Source organism: Nomascus leucogenys, chromosome 9, assembly GCF_006542625.1.
Source record: "Nomascus leucogenys isolate Asia chromosome 9, Asia_NLE_v1, whole genome shotgun sequence".
NCBI classification, from domain to species: domain Eukaryota; kingdom Metazoa; phylum Chordata; class Mammalia; order Primates; family Hylobatidae; genus Nomascus; species Nomascus leucogenys.
The window spans coordinates 100,340,302-100,357,356 of NC_044389.1; the positions used below are offsets into that span (position 1 = coordinate 100,340,302).

General features: G+C 41.5%; 2 protein-coding genes across 9 annotated transcripts in view; one reads left to right on the forward strand and one right to left on the reverse strand.

Moving 5' to 3' along the window:
* Nucleotides 1-17,055, forward strand: part of SEC61A2 (SEC61 translocon alpha 2 subunit) — a 109,196-nt gene that overhangs the window by 28,543 nt on the left and 63,598 nt on the right. For 4 of the 6 annotated variants that reach the window (XM_030819259.1, XM_030819261.1, XM_030819260.1 and 1 more), the window contains exons 7-11: nt 1,146-1,299; nt 2,272-2,432; nt 3,270-3,467; nt 6,287-6,478; nt 7,564-7,640. In XM_030819259.1, coding sequence (XP_030675119.1) covers nt 1,146-1,299; nt 2,272-2,432; nt 3,270-3,467; nt 6,287-6,478; nt 7,564-7,640 — 782 coding nt within the window. Of the gene's footprint in view, nt 1-1,145; nt 1,300-2,271; nt 2,433-3,269; nt 3,468-6,286; nt 6,479-7,563; nt 7,641-11,751; nt 11,866-12,173; nt 12,735-17,055 lie in introns of those variants that run through there. The other 2 variants (XM_030819263.1, XM_003257664.3) reach the window with 2 other exon arrangements.
* Nucleotides 13,338-17,055, reverse strand: part of NUDT5 (nudix hydrolase 5) — a 30,958-nt gene continuing 27,240 nt past the window's right edge. Inside the window, exons 10-11 of one of the 3 annotated variants that reach the window (XR_004031760.1) lie at nt 15,531-15,798; nt 13,342-14,740 (exon numbers count right to left, since the gene is read on the reverse strand). Coding sequence is in view for 2 of the 3 variants with exons in the window: in XM_012499440.2 (XP_012354894.1) it covers nt 15,689-15,798 (110 nt within the window). In the remaining variant the exon portion in view is untranslated. Of the gene's footprint in view, nt 15,799-17,055 lie in introns of all 3 variants that reach the window. The other 2 variants (XM_012499440.2, XM_003257669.4) reach the window with 2 other exon arrangements.

Genomic DNA, 17,055 nt, shown 5'->3' on the forward strand with positions numbered 1-17,055 from the left:
TTTGGAGAATCGTACCCTTTCTCCTGCCCATTGAAACTCAGCCTAAAAGCCTGTAAATAGACAAGTTAGGCTCTGTCCAACTACTGAAATGGCAGTTAAGGAGAAAAACAACACTGTGTAAGGTAAGCATGCCTAAAATGGTCTCATGTGGTTAGTTTGGTCGCTCTTCCAGCAGGTGATACTGGATAAAGTGAGTACAAAATGAGGGTGGGCGGCTTGAGAGCTGGGAGGAATGGAAGTGACTTCCTCACTTCTGCCGGAGGGTGTCTTTAAAGTGGGGACATGTGTGAGGTTGGAGGCATGGAAGCATATTGTCTTCCTGTCTTGATTAGGTTATTCAAGTGCAGGGAAGGGGTCATGTGACTGAGGAGGTCACTTGAAAGGCTAGGGACTGTTTTTAATTAATGCATGCTTTTACAGGAATGCCTTCTCCAAGAAGCAAGTTCAGAATTTTCAATATCCCATAAAGTCAATATGCTTTCATTTTTAAAAACATTATGAGCTTAACCTTAACTGTCTTCAAATTTACATTCAGTCTTTGTCACTATGTGTATAGAATGCATTTTTACATTGTTGCTCGAGTATGTATTTGAGTACATATTTGTGTTATAGTTTTTTATTCTGTACACATTGTATAGAATATACATATATATAATATATATAATGCTTTTTTCAAAGGATCAACACAGCCCTTAGACTTATCCTTTGATGGCAGTGTACATTTCCATCTTGCTATTATACCAGAATTCATCTGACTTTTTACTTCCTTGGAGGTATTTGGGATGTTTTCAGTTTCTTGCTGTCATAAATTCTAGAATACTGTGATCATTTTTTGTTTCAGTGTGCTTTTCAAACAGGCTTTATTTAAACATTGCAAAAGAAACTATTCAGATAAGTGTAAATAGACTTTAAAAGTTGAAATGTCTGCTTTATAATGCAACAGTATTTCCAGTCCTCTTACTGTCCTGGATTGGCCTGAGTAAATGAAAGCAGGCCAAAAGATGCAGTTGGTCATCACAGTGAGATTGCAACGATCAGGCCTTAATATTCAAAATGCCCCTAGCTTGGAAGTAGCCAATGGTGTTCCTCTCCCCCTTTCTTGAGTTTGTTCTTGCTTCCGCTTACTTGCATTTCTTTCCCCACAGTTGTTTGTTGCTGGTTTGATTGTGCTGCTGTTAGATGAGCTGCTACAGAAGGGTTACGGCTTGGGGTCTGGGATTTCCCTCTTTATTGCCACCAACATCTGTGAGACCATTGTCTGGAAGGCCTTTAGTCCCACTACCATTAACACTGGCAGAGGTACATCGCACAGTGACTGCAACTGCACGCGTTTTGCTGGATGTGTGCTGGGAACAAACCCATCGTGTCGCAGTACATGCCTAGAGCCATTCTGGTTTGCTCTCCTAGGGGATAAGGAATGCGAATTCTTCAAAACTTAATAAGCAGAGATTTGTGGAGTAAGCAATACTACCTCAGAGAGAATAGTATCAAAATTTTAGCCTCTGCTCATTTAAAATTTCAGTGGTTGCAAACAGATTTTCAAAATTTCGTTTGTTAACCTTGCTGAAGGCATTGCTGCAGAAGTCATTTATTTGACTGATTTCCGCATCCGTAGGGGGATAAAAAGGTAGTGGATTTTAGATTTTTCAAATGAAAAGACTGTTGTTCTTTGAATCCACCTGGAGCACCCCAACTTTGCTGCTCTTCTAATTGGCTTTGTAATAGCACCGAAGTTTTGAAATATTTCATTCTCTCTTTCCCCTTCCTCATCTCCACTTCTAACAGATACTGTCCTAAGTGGTTAATATCTAAACTCTCATCCCAGCCTTAAGAAAACTGTAATGATGATTAATGTTCTTGGTGCGGTAAACTTCGAGGCAGGCTCAATAGAGTGACATCTGTCTCTTATTCTGACATCTCTGCTCTGCTTCGCTGCTGTTTATTTTTCCTAAAAACACTCTCTCCCTTCCCTGAAGTAAAAGAGAGGCAAATCTCTATGAATGAAATTTTGCTTTGGTAAATTTTACGTTGTATGTTTTCTTCAAGAATAGTCTCTTGAGAAAACTTCGGATTTATGCTATAAAAACATAGATTTGCCTCAATGATCTAAATGTTTGTAGAACCTGCTCACATGGCTATATCATAAAGCAAACATTGGTAAATTCTTTTGACTCATATTTTCTGCTGTATACTGGACTTTCACGGTTAGTTTGAGCTTTGGGACAGCTTTGGACGATGAGTCCACAGGTCCTATCTGTCTTGATTTTCCAGGTACTGAGTTTGAGGGTGCAGTCATAGCTCTGTTCCATTTGTTGGCCACCAGGACGGACAAAGTCCGAGCTTTACGGGAGGCGTTTTATCGGCAGAACTTACCCAATCTCATGAACCTCATTGCTACAGTTTTTGTGTTTGCTGTTGTTATATATTTCCAAGTAAGTATAATCTTTTCACCAAAGTAAGTGGGATGTGGATTTTTCTTTTGCTCTTAAAGAGAATGCCATCTGACATGCTGTTGTTTAACAAGTCAGGGTTTAAGATCAAGGGAAGTATAATTTTGCAATTAGAGTCTCCAGACTCTGATTTTAAGGCGTGAAATATTGGAGTCTCTGTACTTTTTTTGTTTTTTGTTTTGACCCATCAGCAGGAAGCAGACTCTCGACACTTTAAAAGGCAGAACGTCTCTGTTAGCATTGTCTTTTCTTTTCTTTTTTTTCCTGAGACAGAGTTTTGCTCTTGTTGCCCAGGCTGGAGTGCAGTGGCGCGATCTTAGCTCACTCCAACCTCCTCCTCCCGAGTTCAAGTGATTCTCCTGCCTCAGCTTCCTCAGTAGCTGAGATTACAGGCACGTGCCACCACGCCCAGCTAATTTTTTTTTTTTTTTTTGAGATGGAGTCTTGCCCTGTCGCCAGGCTGGAGTGCAATGGCACAATCTCGGCTCACTGCAACCTCCGCCTTCTGGGTTCAAGCGATTCCCCTGCCTCAGACTCCTGAGTAGCTGGGACTAAAGGTGCATATCACCATGCCCGGCTAATTTTTTGTATTTTAGTAGAGATGGGATTTCACCACGTTGGCCAGGATGGTCTCGATCTCCTGACCTCGTGATCCGCCCGCCTCGGCCTCCCAAAGTGTTGGGATTACAGGCATGAGCCCCCGTGCCCGGCAGGCATTGTCTTTTCATCCTCCCCACTGTTCTTTGTTTTCCCTCTCTGGTCTCTGTTTTTTTCTTTACGTGTCTAGCTCCCCCACTTACTCTCAGTTTCGTTTTTTAGGGATTTCGCGTTGATCTGCCCATTAAGTCAGCCCGCTACCGAGGACAGTACAGCAGCTACCCCATCAAACTCTTCTACACCTCCAACATCCCCATCATCCTCCAGTCGGCCTTGGTGTCAAACCTGTATGTTATTTCCCAGATGCTGTCTGTTCGATTTAGTGGCAACTTTTTAGTAAATTTACTAGGACAGTGGGCCGTGAGTATTATGTTTATTTATATTATTTACAGTTTATTATAATTTGCATTTCATGGTCGTATTTTTAATGGAATGAGGTCGACATTGGAGCATTTGCTATATTTTCAGATTCACTTACCTATATAGCAGAGTTTAGTAGTTGGCTGGAAGAACTGGTAAATGTTGTAGAAGTAAGATTGGCCAAGTGCTTTTTATTATTTTGCTGTCTAGGAAGCACTTTCACATCTCATTTGAATGACCTTTTAAGCTAAAATTGTGGTTGATTTCATAAAAGTAATTTCATATTTTGTCATCTTATTCCAGTATTGTCTATAATAATGTTTTCTAAAAAATGCTATTTGCTGGCTAGGCGCGGTGGCTCACTCCTATAATCCCAGGACTTTGGGAGGTTGAGGTGGGTGGATCACCTGAGGTCAGGAGTTCGAGACCAGCCTGGCCAACATGGTGAAACCCCATCTCTACTAAAAATACAAAAATTATGCGTGGTGGCAGGTGCCTGTAGTCCCAACCATTCAGGAGGTCAAGACAGGAGAATTACTGGAACCCAGGAGATGGAGGTTGCAGTGAGCTGAGATCACGCCACTGCACTCCAGCCTGGGTGACAGAACGAGACTCCATCTCCAAAAAATAAAAACAAAAAACGCAATTTGCTGCTGCTAACATATGATATACTGGACTCATCCTAACCTTTCCTATCTCCCACCCCGCCTCCAGGCCTCCTCCATTTTTCATGGTCTGAATGGCAATAAACCAGCTTGTGATGAGCTAGGCTGGAGATAAGCGTGCTATTAACTAGATGGTAGAGACAGCGGTGCTGCTAGTAATATAATCCTGTGCATTCTCATATACATCCCCCTTGTCATAATTTTTTCTTTTTTTTTGAGACAGAGTCTCGCTCTTTTGCCCAGGCTGGAGTGCAATGGTACGATCTTGGCTCACTGCAAGCTCTGCCTCCCGGGTTCATGCCATTCTCATGCCTCAGCCTCCCAAGTAGCTGGGACTACAGGCACCCGCCACCATGCCCGGCTAATTTTTTGTATTTTTAGTAGAGACGGGGTTTAACTGTGTTAGCCAGGATGGTCTCGATCTCCTGACCTCGTGATCCACTCGCCTCGGCCTCCCAAAGTGCTGGAATTACAGGTATGAGCCACCACACCCAGCCCATAATTTTTTCTAAAGCCGTCTAGCCACGCTGTTATTGAAGCGTGAGTTACTGTGGGACTGAATTTTCATTGGTTTAAATTCTGTCACCTAACAAAGTGGTATTTTCCCTCTTAAAATTATAGATTTTAGCCAGGCATGTTGGCTGTCATCTGTAATCCCAGCACTTTGGGAGAACAAGGAGAGAGGAAAGCTTGAAGGCCAGGACATGGAGATCTGTATGGGCAACATAGCGAGACCCCATCCCTACAAAAAAATTTAAAAACTAGCCGGGCACAGTGTTACGTGCCTGTAGTCCTAGCTACTTGGGAGGCTGAGGTGGGACGATTGCTTGAGCCCAGGAGTTCGAAGCTACAGTGAGCTGTAATCATACCACTGCATGCCAGCCTGGGTAACAGAGTGAGACCGTGTCTCAAAAATAATAGAATTTTAAAAGACTAATGTCCTTTATTCTTTGCCACAGTACGTAATTCTAGAATTTGCACCCCACCAAAGAATAGTATTTTTCTGTACAGTTATTCTTGAAATATGGTGTTTATTCTGTGCATTTGTCTTAATATGCTATCTTTTGCATTATAAGTTATAAAGACTCATACCTTTCTGCTTTTACTGAATGTCATTTAAAAAGAAAGTTTTTTTTTAGATAATAAGACAGTAACTCTTATATATTAGTTGAAGGGAATAGGATTCCCTTTATTCATAATACTTCTTTTCCATTCATTTAAGAGAAATGTGATGACCTCTGTTGTATTTTGGCTAATATTATAACGAGGACAGGAAAGTCAAGAGACAGGAATAAGAAGAATGCTGTTTCTCCCCTCCTTAGAATAGTCCAGCAGCAGTTATTACTCTGATCAGAATTTCATAGTGTTAGTGCTTTGAGGAGTTGGTCCTGTGCAAATTGTGTTATGATTTTGAGTAAGATTCTTCTGAATGAGAGAATGATTGGGAGATAGTGCTTTTTATCTGGGGTTAATGATTCTAGGGGCACAGTAAAGAAATCATTGGGCCGTCATAAATTCAAGAACCAGATACTGTAATCATTGCAACTAAAAATTGGTTTCTCACCCCCTATCTGTATACCCCAAAACTTTATTTAATATGAGCAAATAATGCTGTTCCTGTTTCTGTAAGACTTATGTAGATAAAAATCCAATTTTTATAAATACTTATTAAAAGATTGCTCCTTATAATAACATAGAAACCACATGAAGTCTAGGCAGCAAGTTAAGTCTTATGTCAGTATTTTAGTTGATTGCATTAATATTTTCATATGGAAGGATCATTCATAGGGATCTTAATGTACTGACTGGATACTCTCATAGCTCAGAAAATTTCAGATTTTAAGTATAATCAGAGGTTGATTGTAAATGTAATCATATTCCTATTTTCAGTAATGGAAGATTTTGTAATATATTACAATTTCTAAAAATGACTCAATATTTTCACAGTGTCTTGCATGTAATAGGTGTTCATCGTATGACTTTGAAGGAGTGAAGGTAGTAGACACAAAAGTACATTCTGAAGCTACATAGAATTACTAGCTGTAGATGCCTTGAACTTAAAACACTGTCATTTCTGAGAAGTTTGAAGTGTCATACAAATGTATTCCTGACTAATTAGGTTGACCACTTGTTCTTTGTACTCCTGTTCTGTAGGATGTCAGTGGGGGAGGACCCGCACGTTCTTACCCAGTTGGAGGCCTTTGTTACTATCTTTCTCCTCCGGAGTCCATGGGCGCCATCTTTGAGGATCCTGTCCATGTCGTTGTTTATATCATCTTCATGTTGGGATCATGTGCATTCTTCTCTAAGACATGGATTGAAGTGTCTGGTTCCTCAGCCAAAGATGTAAGTGTTTGGTTTATTTTAAAATAAAACTCTTGGCAATGCGTGGTGGTTCACATCTGTAATCGTAGCACTTTGGGAGGCTGAGGCAGCTGGATCGCTTCACCTCAGGAGTTTTGAGACCAGCCTGGGCAACATAGCGAGACCTCGTCACAACTGAAAAAATACAAAAACAAATTAGCCAGGCAAGGTGGTGCGTGCCTGTGGTCCCAGCTACTTGGGAAGTTGTGACGGAGCATTAACGCTTGAGTCCGGGAGGTGGAGGTTGCAGTGAGCCAAGATTGCACCACTGTACTCTAGCCTGTGTGACAGAGCGAGATCCTGTCTCAAAAAAATTAAAAAGGCCAGGCGCAGTGGTTCACGCCTGTAATCCCAGCACTTCGGGAGGCCGAGGTGGGCAGATCACAAGGTTAGGAGATTGAGACCATCCTGGCCATCGTGGTGAAACCCCTTCTCTACTAAAAATACAAAAATTAGCTGGGCATGGCAGCGCATGCCTGTAATCCTAGCCACTCAGGAGGCTGAGGCAGGAGAATCGCTTGAACCTGGGAGTCAGAGGTTGCAGTGAGCCGACATTGTGCCACTAAACTCCAGCCTGGCGACACAGCTAGACTCCGTCTCCAAAATAAATAAATAAATAGATAAGTAAAAAATTTTTTAAAAAGTAAAATAAAACTTTGTTTTTGGAAAATTCATATTTAATTGTCAAAATAGTAGTTGATACACTCCTTTATAACTTTAATTTATACATTTTTAATGAGTCAGTGTCACCCCAACAGGCTAAAAATTGGTTCCCAAAAGGTAAAAAATTCTTAGATATTACAGTGGTTTGCAACCCTCCTGCAAAACAAAATCTTGTTTGGTAATTGAAGAAGGGTTGAGAAGCACCAGTTTCATATGGTTAACATGGAGCGGACTGGCACTGAAGCTTTAGTTTCCTCAGGCTTAATGCAAATGATATGACAATGCAACTTTCAGGTTATTGTATGTTACTTGTTAGTGTGTGGTGAGCACTTTGCATAGAACGTGGTAGATGTAAGCAGTGAAATGTTAGAGTTGGATTTTGAAAGTAGTTTTTCTCTCGACAGGTAGCTAAACAGCTGAAAGAACAGCAGATGGTGATGAGGGGTCACCGAGATACCTCTATGGTTCATGAGCTTAACAGGTAAGGCCGCTAGACTGACGCCTTTATAGGCCTGTGTTTGTGTTTCAGTCTTTCAGTGATGGCTAAATGTTTTTCTTTGTTCAAGTTCATATTTAAAGCCCTTCTATTCACACAGATGAATCAAAATTTCACGCAAAACTTGTTTTCCATGTCAAAACCAACACCTGAATTATTCATTGAAATTGTGAGCACTGCCCTGCTCATCCCAGTGATAAAATCTTGCAGATCAGTGCTGTTCTCAGCATTGGCTGGCTGCACATAAAATCACCAGAGAGCTTTTAAAAAGGATTTCCCAGGAACTGTGGCTTATTTGGTCTGGGGTGAGTTCCAGGCATCAGGGTTTTATTTTTTGGTAACAGCTTTATTGAGATAAAATTCAGATAATGTGTAATTCACTCACTTGAAGTATATTGTTCAGTGTTTCTTAGTATATTCAGACTTGTACAGTCGTAAGTTTAAACACATTTTCACCACCCAGAAAGAAACCCAGTACCTACTAGCCCACCTCCCCAAACACCAGCCCCAGACAGCCACTTTTAACTTTGTCTCTAGAGATTTGCCTATTCTGTACATTTCATATAAACGGAAACATATAATGTATGTTATTTTGTAAGTGGCTTCTTTCACTTGGCATCATGTTTTCACAGTTCATATGCTTAATTCTTTTCATGAATAATATTCAATTGTAGGGCTTTACCACACTTTATCAGTTGATAGAAATCTGGGTTGTTTCCACTTTATTATTATTATTATTATTATACTTTAAGTTTTAGGGTACATGTGCACAATGTGCAGGTTTGTTACATATGTATCCATGTGCCATGTTGGTGTGCTGCACCCATTAACTCGTCATTTAGCATTAGGTATATCTCCTAATGCTATCCCTCCCCCCTCCCCCCACCCCACAACAGTCCCCGGAGTGTGATGTTCCCCTTCCTGTGTCCATGTGTTCTCATTTTTCAATTCCCACCTATGAGTGAGAACATGCGGTATTTGGTTTTTTGTCCTTGCGATAGTTTACTGAGAATGATGATTTCCAGTTTCATCTACGTCCCTACAAAGGACATGAACTCATCATTTTTTATGGCTGCATAGTATTCCATGGTGTATATGTGCCACATTTTCTTAATCCAGTCTATCGTTGATGGACATTTGGGTTGGTTCTAAGTCTTTGCTATTGTGAATAGTGCCACAATAAACATACGTGTGCATGTGTCTTTATAGCAGCATGATTTATAGTCCTTTGGGTATATAGCCAGTAATGGGATGGCTGGGTCAAATGGTATTTCTGGTTCTAGATGCCTGAGGAATCGTCACACTGACTTCCACAATGGTTGAACTAGTTTACAGTCCCACCAACAGTGTAAAAGTGTTCCTGTTTCTCCACATCCTCTCCAGCACCTGTTGTTTCCTGACTTTTTAATGATCACCATTCTAACTGGTGTGAGATGGTATCTCATTGTGGTTTTGATTTGCATTTCTCTGATGGCCAGTGATGACGAGCATTTTCTCATGTGTTTTTTGGCTGCATAAATGTCTTCTTTTGAGAAGTGTCTGTTCATGTCCTTTGCCCACTTTTTGATGGGGTTGTTTTTTTCTTGTAAATTTGTTTGAGTTCATTGTAGATTCTGGATATTAGCCCTTTGTCAGATGAGTAGGTTGCGAAAATTTTCTCCCATTTTGTAGGTTGCCTGTTCACTCTGATGGTAGTTTCTTTTGCTGTACAGAAGCTCTTTAGTTTAATTAGATCCCATTTGTCAATTTTGGCTTTTGTTGCCATTGCTTTTGGTGTTTTAGACATGAAGTCCTTGCCCATGCCTATGTCCTGAATGATATTGCCTAGGTTTTCTTCTAGGGTTTTAATGGTTTTAGGTCTAACATGTAAGTCTTTAATCCATCTTGAATTAATTTTTGTATAAGGTGTAAGGAAGGGATCCAGTTTCAGCTTTCTACATATGGCTAGCCAGTTTTCCCAGCACCATTTATTAAATAGGGAATCCTTTCCCCATTGCTTGTTTTTGTCAGGTTTGTCAAAGATCAGATGGTTGTAGATATGCGGCATTACTTCTGAGGGCTCTGTTCTGTTCCATTGATCTATGTCTCTGTTTTGGTACCAGTACCATGCTGTTTTGGTTACTGTAGCCTTGTAGTATAGTTTGAAGTCAGGTAGCGTGATGCCTCCAGCTTTGTTCTTTTGGCTTAGGATTGACTTGGCGATGCAGGCTCTTTTTTGGTTCCATATGAACTTTAAAGTAGTTTTTTCCAATTCTGTGAAGAAAGTCATTGGTAGCTTGATGGGGATGGCATTGAATCTATAAATTACCTTGGGCAGTATGGCCATTTTCACGATATTGATTCTTCCAACCCATGAGCATGGAATGTTCTTCCGTTTGTTTGTATCCTCTTATTTCATTGAGCAGTGGTTTGTAGTTCTCCTTGAAGAGGTCCTTCACATCCCTTGTAAGTTGGATTCCTAGGTATTTTATTCTCTTTGAAGCAATTGTGAATGGGAGTTCACTCATGATTTGGCTCTCTGTTTGTCTGTTATTGGTGTATAAGAATGCTTGTGATTTTTGTACATTGATTTTGTATCCTGAGACTTTGCTGAAGTTGCTTATCAGCTTAAGGAGATTTTGGGCTGAGACAATGGGGTTTTCTAGATATACAATCATGTCATCTGCAAACAGGGACAATTTGACTTCCTCTTTTCCTAATTGAATACCCTTTATTTCCTTCTCCTGCCTAATTGCCATGGCCAGAACTTCCAACACTATGTTGAATAGGACTGGTGAGAGAAGGCATCCCTGTCTTGTGCCAGTTTTCAAAGGGAATGCTTCCAGTTTTTGCCCATTCAGTATGATATTGGCTGTGGGTTTGTTATAGATAGCTCTTATTATTTTGAGATATGTCCCATCAATACCTAATTTATTGAGCGTTTTTAGCATGAAGGGTTGTTGAATTTTGTCAAAGGCCGTTTCTGCATCTATTGAGATAATCATGTGATTTTTGTCTTTGGTTCTGTTTATATGCTGGATTACATTTATTGATTTGCGTATGTTGAACCAGCCTTGCATCCCAGGGATGAAGCCCACTTGATCATGGTGGATAAGCTTTTTGATGTGCTGTTGGATTCGGTTTGCCAGTAGTTTATTGAGGATTTTTGCATCAATATTCATCACAGGGATATTGGTCTAAAATTCTCTTTTTTGGTTGTGTCTCTGCCAGGCTTTGGTATCAGGATGATGCTGGCCTCATAAAATGAGTTAGGGAGGATTCCCTCTTTTTCTGTTGATTGGAATAGTTTCAGAAGGAATGGTACCAGTGTTTCCACTTTTTATGAATAATGCTGTTGTGAACATATTTGTACAAATTTTGTGCCGCTCAGCTGTCTTCCAGGGTGGCTGCTCTAGTCCACATTCCCACCAGCAGTGTATGAAGTTCCACTGCTGCCTGTCCTCGCCAGCACTAGCTCTGGCTTTTTAATTTCAGCCATCCTAGTGGATGTGAAGTGGGGCACAATCACAGCTCACCGCAGCCTCTTGGGCTCAAGCGATCCTCCCCACCTCAGCCTCCAGAGTAGCTTGGGACCACAGCTGTGTGCCACAGTGGCCAGCTAGCTTTTTTTTTTTTTTTTTTTTTCTGAGATGGGGCCTCGCTTTGTTGCCCAGGCTGGAGTGCAGTGGCACCATCTTGGCGCACTACAACCTTGACCTTCCAGGTTCAAGCGATTCTCCCGTCTCAGCCTCCTGAGTAGCAGGGATTACAGGCACACACCACCATGCCCAGCTGATTTTTGTATTTTTAGTAGAGACGGGGTTTCCACATGTTGGCCAGGCTCGTCTTGGACTCCTGACCTAATCATCCGCCCGCCTTGGCCTCCCAAAGTGCTGGGATTACAGGCGTGAGCCACCGTGCCTGGTGGGTTCCAGTTGTCCCAGCATCATTTGTTGAAAAGGCACTAGTATTTTTCCTTAAACTTTTTATTTATTTAGAACACAGACTGCAGAGTAGTATGATGGATCTTCAGCTCCAGTTGTCATCATCCTGCTGTTCTTGTTTCACTTATCACCGCCTCTAATCTTTTTTGAGTATTTTAAATCCCATTTTTAAGTTTTCCAGGTGATTCTAATGTGCAGCCAAGGTTGAATTACTGAAGTGGATCCTCAAAATCTTATGACATAAATTTGTTCATACTTACTCTTCATTCCACAAGAGGGAACGAAAGGTACTCATTTAAAAATCTTAAACATTTTAATATTTAAATCTGTCCAGGAATCTCATGTCCTGTAAGATTATGTAGTCTTTCTTGGCTGTTGACTGGTTCCTGGAAATTAGGGTCAGTCTTTGCCTGGATCAGAGCTCCCGTTCCCATGCTGTGTCGTGCACACCCCTCTACACTGCAGCCTGTTCCCTCAGGAGTTCAGGGACGCTTTAGACCCAGCTATGGCTGCTGCGCCTTGACCTGTCTTCATCTCTAGCTGCTGTGCTGTTCCTGGTCTCTGCTGCCGCCTAACTCGGGGTTCTGTCTCCTAGGTACATCCCCACCGCAGCTGCGTTTGGTGGTTTGTGCATTGGCGCCCTGTCGGTGCTGGCCGACTTCCTGGGGGCCATTGGATCCGGCACTGGAATTCTGCTAGCAGTCACTATTATTTATCAGTATTTTGAAATATTTGTTAAAGAACAGGCCGAAGTTGGTGGGATGGGTGCTTTGTTTTTCTAAATGTTCAAATATTTCATTTTGTGCGTGTGAAAGGGAAAACACTTTGACGGATCGTTTCTGTCAGATGATACTGGCGGCTCCCCTTTTCTCCCCTCACAGTTTCTTGTTTCAAGTGCTGACTGACCCGTTTCTGAAATGGGCACCGAGCTAAGTTTGTGTGCAGCATTAGTACCCGCTGCCTTAAAACTCAAGTTTACATTCTTCATTTAAAAAAGTACATCTAGTGTTGCCTGTAATGATGGAAACCAATGTATCTACCTTGCTGTGTTAAATCATGACAGTGAGATGGTGAGATGGATTCGTTGTGCACACAACATTCAAAACACTTAATATTGCCCCCACTTGTTTAAAAATAAATGTAGTTCAAATTGCCACTTTCCAGTATTTTTGAGCTTATTTAATGAGTTCTGGAACATTTATATCTAATCTATATTTTAGATAATTACTTTTTATACTTTTTTAACTCATGGTATCCCCACTCCCCACCCCCACCTCATTTTTATTTGTCCCTTCTCAAAGCAGCCACTTAGCCCACATGGGCAAAATCAAGTCTCCAGTTATTTGTCACTAGAAACAACTGCTTCTAAGGCCTCCTCCTCCTCCTCTTCTTCCTCCTCCTCCTCCTCCTTTTCCTCCTCCTCCTCCTCCTTTTCCTCCTCCTCCTCCTCCTTTTCCTCCTCCTCCTCTTCCTCCTCTTCCTCCTCCTTTTCCTCCTCTTCCTCCTCCTTTTCCTCCTCCTCCTCTCTTCCCAGTGACAGCATCATCGTGCTGTTTGCCTGTATTGGCTATGCCTTCTAACTCCAACTAGTCACTTGAGAATATTCTTTCAAGATTCTAGGCCCCGATTCTTTTCTATTTAAATCCCTAAAGCAAAGATCTAATTCTCAAGCAATGTCTGTAGTTCAGTGGGGGTGAACAATGAATATATTCATGCTAGGAATTTGTGTCTGTTGTTGTACTCACAGCAGCAACATGAGTGTGAACAGTAGACAATAAACTTTTATTTAAGAAAACTGATTCAGTTGTGTTGGAAAAAAATAAAGAAATCTGATATTAAATGTTTTCTAAGATCATTTGTATAGGTTCAGTGTATTCATAAGAGGTCCACCCTGAGATCCCTATAAAAGTCAAATGTAATTACACTTCAAACTTTAATCCTAAATTATTGACAGATAGTGACCAACTTAAGGGTAATCATATATGTGACTGACATTTGGGAGGAAACAGGAAAATAGTGGTCTCAAAACAATATCCCAGTCTCCATTTGAAAGACCATAGTTCTTGGTAAATCATTTTGAAAACTATGTGCTTTATTTCCCAACAGATCAAACTTAATTTTTAAAAGACACCCTTTTCAGAAGTATGGGTTTTCATTGCTGTTTAGTTTCTTAGGTGTAGTATGTCTTATGTAGCTTATGCTTACAAAGCCAAATAATCGCAGGGCAAGGCAGATAAAGGCAGGCAGGATAGTAACAGTGGCTCGGTGAGCATCTGCCAAGGGCCTCAGACCACTGTTACCATAAAAACATCGACCCAGTGTTATGACGTCCGATTTTTTTTTCCCCTTAAGAAGGTGGAAATATGGCTTTTAATACATAGGAAACCTTCAGTTTTCAAATGCAGGGCAAATAAACATTTTTAAACAGTGCCAGCCAGACTGCCAGTTCTCAAACAGACTTAATTTCCAAAGCACAGTCTTTTCATGTTTATAAAAAATAGAAATGGCATTTAGGGATACATTCTAGGATTTGGCTCTCACTTCTAAGTTGCACTCTTAGGAAGAAGGAGAGGATAAGCTTAGGTCAGCTGCAGAGGTCATTCCCATGGGGAGTGGCTGGGGAGGAACTGGGCTATGTGGAAAGACTGGGCTGCGCCCGTCTACGGATGCCTTCTCTCTCGATTTCAATGATAGCATGTGGCTTTCAGAGCTAAGGAAGAGTTAGAGCTTTGGAGAATCACAATGCCTGTGATTGAAATCAGGATTTTAAAAAGGGTTAGAGGCATAGGGGAAGGCTACCATTATAGGGAGTAGTTGGGTCTTAATTTTCACATGTATAGGGCTGGACAGCTTCATCTGTAAAGTTCTGTATTTCCATAATTGTTTTATCTTTAGAAAGTCCAGTGTAAAGATCTTATAGTTTCACTCATAAACATATCCTGGGCTCAGACAGTGAGCCTGTGGACAAATGGAGGATACTGCAGCATTCTGGCATTAGCACTCTGATTTTATCTGGAGAGCCCTTTCATATGGTTCTCAGGGCCTGGCTTACCCGCTGGAGCCAGGCTAGAAACATGACTTAGGGCTGGATGAGAATAATCCTGAGACTTCTGTGGGGGCCAGACTGGAAAGTCCTGGAAAATCATGGAGCTGCTGGAGGCCCTAAAAGTCAACACAAAAAGAGCTAAACTCACTCAAGAGGCTAAGAAAATGGCCCAGGAACACTGGTAGAACTGCTGGATGACAGGGATTCAGGCATGGGAGCCAGATCAATCTGTACTTCTCTGTATTGGGTTTCAGGTACTGGCTGATCTTGCTGGTTCTGTTCATGGTTTAACATCAAGATATTACTGCCGCAAACCATGTCAGTCTTATGGATTTGTTTTCAGAAACTTCAAGTACTCTTTGAGGTAAGAATAGGAAAAGAGATCCTCAAGTATGTGCAGATGCTTGAGGGATGGACCTGAATTTTCATTAGTCTCCTAGCCTTGGTGTAGTGAATGGAATCAACCATTTTCCTTACTTAAAAGCTGGTGCAGCTTCAGTAAATAGGTGGACTTAAAACTAGTAGAGGATTCTATTGAATCCTACCCTAGTTGGATTCAACTACCCTAGATGAATTTTGCATAGTAAAAATTCAATTAGAAAAGGCCAGAAAGCCTTTTTTTTTTTTCGTTTTAACGCTGTTTTAAACACTAACGGAGTACATGGTTACTTGCATACCCAGCTTAGAATTTTATATTGGGGGTTGAGAGTGGAAATGATCTGAGAAGTCAGGTCTGTTTTTCTATACAAACACCCCCGTCTACCAGACTAGACCAGAAAAGTAATTGAGCTGTAGTTAACTGCTGTTGAGCTTTAAAAAATTGGAGTAAACATACTTGCATTTATATTCTTTTTTTGTTAATTTTAGCTGGAGTTATAACAAATTTAAATGAAGGTCATAACCTACCTGTAATTACAATTCCATACCACCACCACATCTGTTCTGTGCTTTTATTTTACGAAAAAGCTAATGGCAAATCTATATTAAACTAAGTTGAATACAAAGTCTTAGTGAAGAAGGCCTGGTGGTCTCGTTTACAAAAGTGGCCAGTGTCATATTTGGCCTTAAAATTTCAAGAAGGGCACTTCAAATGGCTTCGCATTGGCATGTTTCAGCGCTAGAGCGTAGGAATAGACCCTGGCGTCCACTGTGAGATGTTCTTCAGCTACCAGAGCTGTGGAAAGCAAAGAAAACAACTTAGATCATGCCGTTAAGGAAGAACAAAACATCTTATTCAATCAGTGTTTGCAGAGCAGGTACTACTATATGCCAGTTCCTATGCTAGATGCTGGTGATAACATTTTTTTTTTTGCCTATAAGGATCTTAAAGAATAAAGACTATAAAGGCAAGATTACATTCCTAGCATGAGACAAGAACATCAGGGATAATGATTTTTTTTTTTTTTTTTTTTTTTTTGGTGAGACAGAGCCTCGCTCTGTTGCCCAAGCTAGAGGGTGATGGCGTGATCTTGGCTCACTGCAACCTCTGCCTCCCGGGTTTAAGCGATTCTCCTGCCTCAGCCTCCTCAGTAGCTGGGACTATAGGCGCACGCCAACATGCCCAGCTAACTTTTGTATTTTTAGTAGAGACGGGGTTTCGCCATGTTGGCCAGGATGGTTTTGATCTCATGACCTCGTGATCCGCCCACCTCAGCCTCCCAAGGTGCTGGGATTACAGGTGTGAGCCACCACACCCAGCCAGCGATTATTTTATGTGTTAAAACAGCAAAGTTGGAAGTGTATAGAGCCAATCGCTATACCTCATTTATCGCTGGGGTAGGGTTTTGCTTTTCTGAAACTAGATGGTGTTGATTATGTAGGATCTTAGGGATTCCATCTTTTCTGCTGCTAGGGGATACGTATGTTCCCCGGGCAAGTTAAACCGTGTGTGTGTTAGGACTGGAGGTATACTACCAAGAATGCAGTCTCAGGACCTTACTACCACAGGCTTTCATTAAAATTTGTTTCACTCAGATGGAGGTTGCTAGATGTAAAATCAGCCTTTTGTTTTCCTAGCTGCTTGTTTGGGAACAAGCCTGGGGACATTTGCAGGCAGGCAGCATGTCCTACTCACCTGGGCATAGCAGGTGCTTGGTAACTGGCAGATGCTACTCTTTGTAGCAAACTGATCTTTTTTTAAATTTTTTTTTTTTGAGATGGAGCCTCGCTTTGTCGCCAGGCTGCAGTGCAGCGCCACCATCTTGGCTCACTGCAACCTGCGCCTCCTGGGTTTAAGCGATTCTCCTGCCTCAGCCTCCTGAGTAGCTGGGACTACCGGCATGCACCACCATGCCTGGCTAATTTTTGTATTTTTGGTAGAGATGGGGTTTCACCATGTTGGCCAGGCTAGTCTGGAGCTCCTGACCTCAAGTGATCAGCCTACCTCGGCCTCCCAAAGTGCTGGGATTATAGGCGTGAGCCACTGCACCCG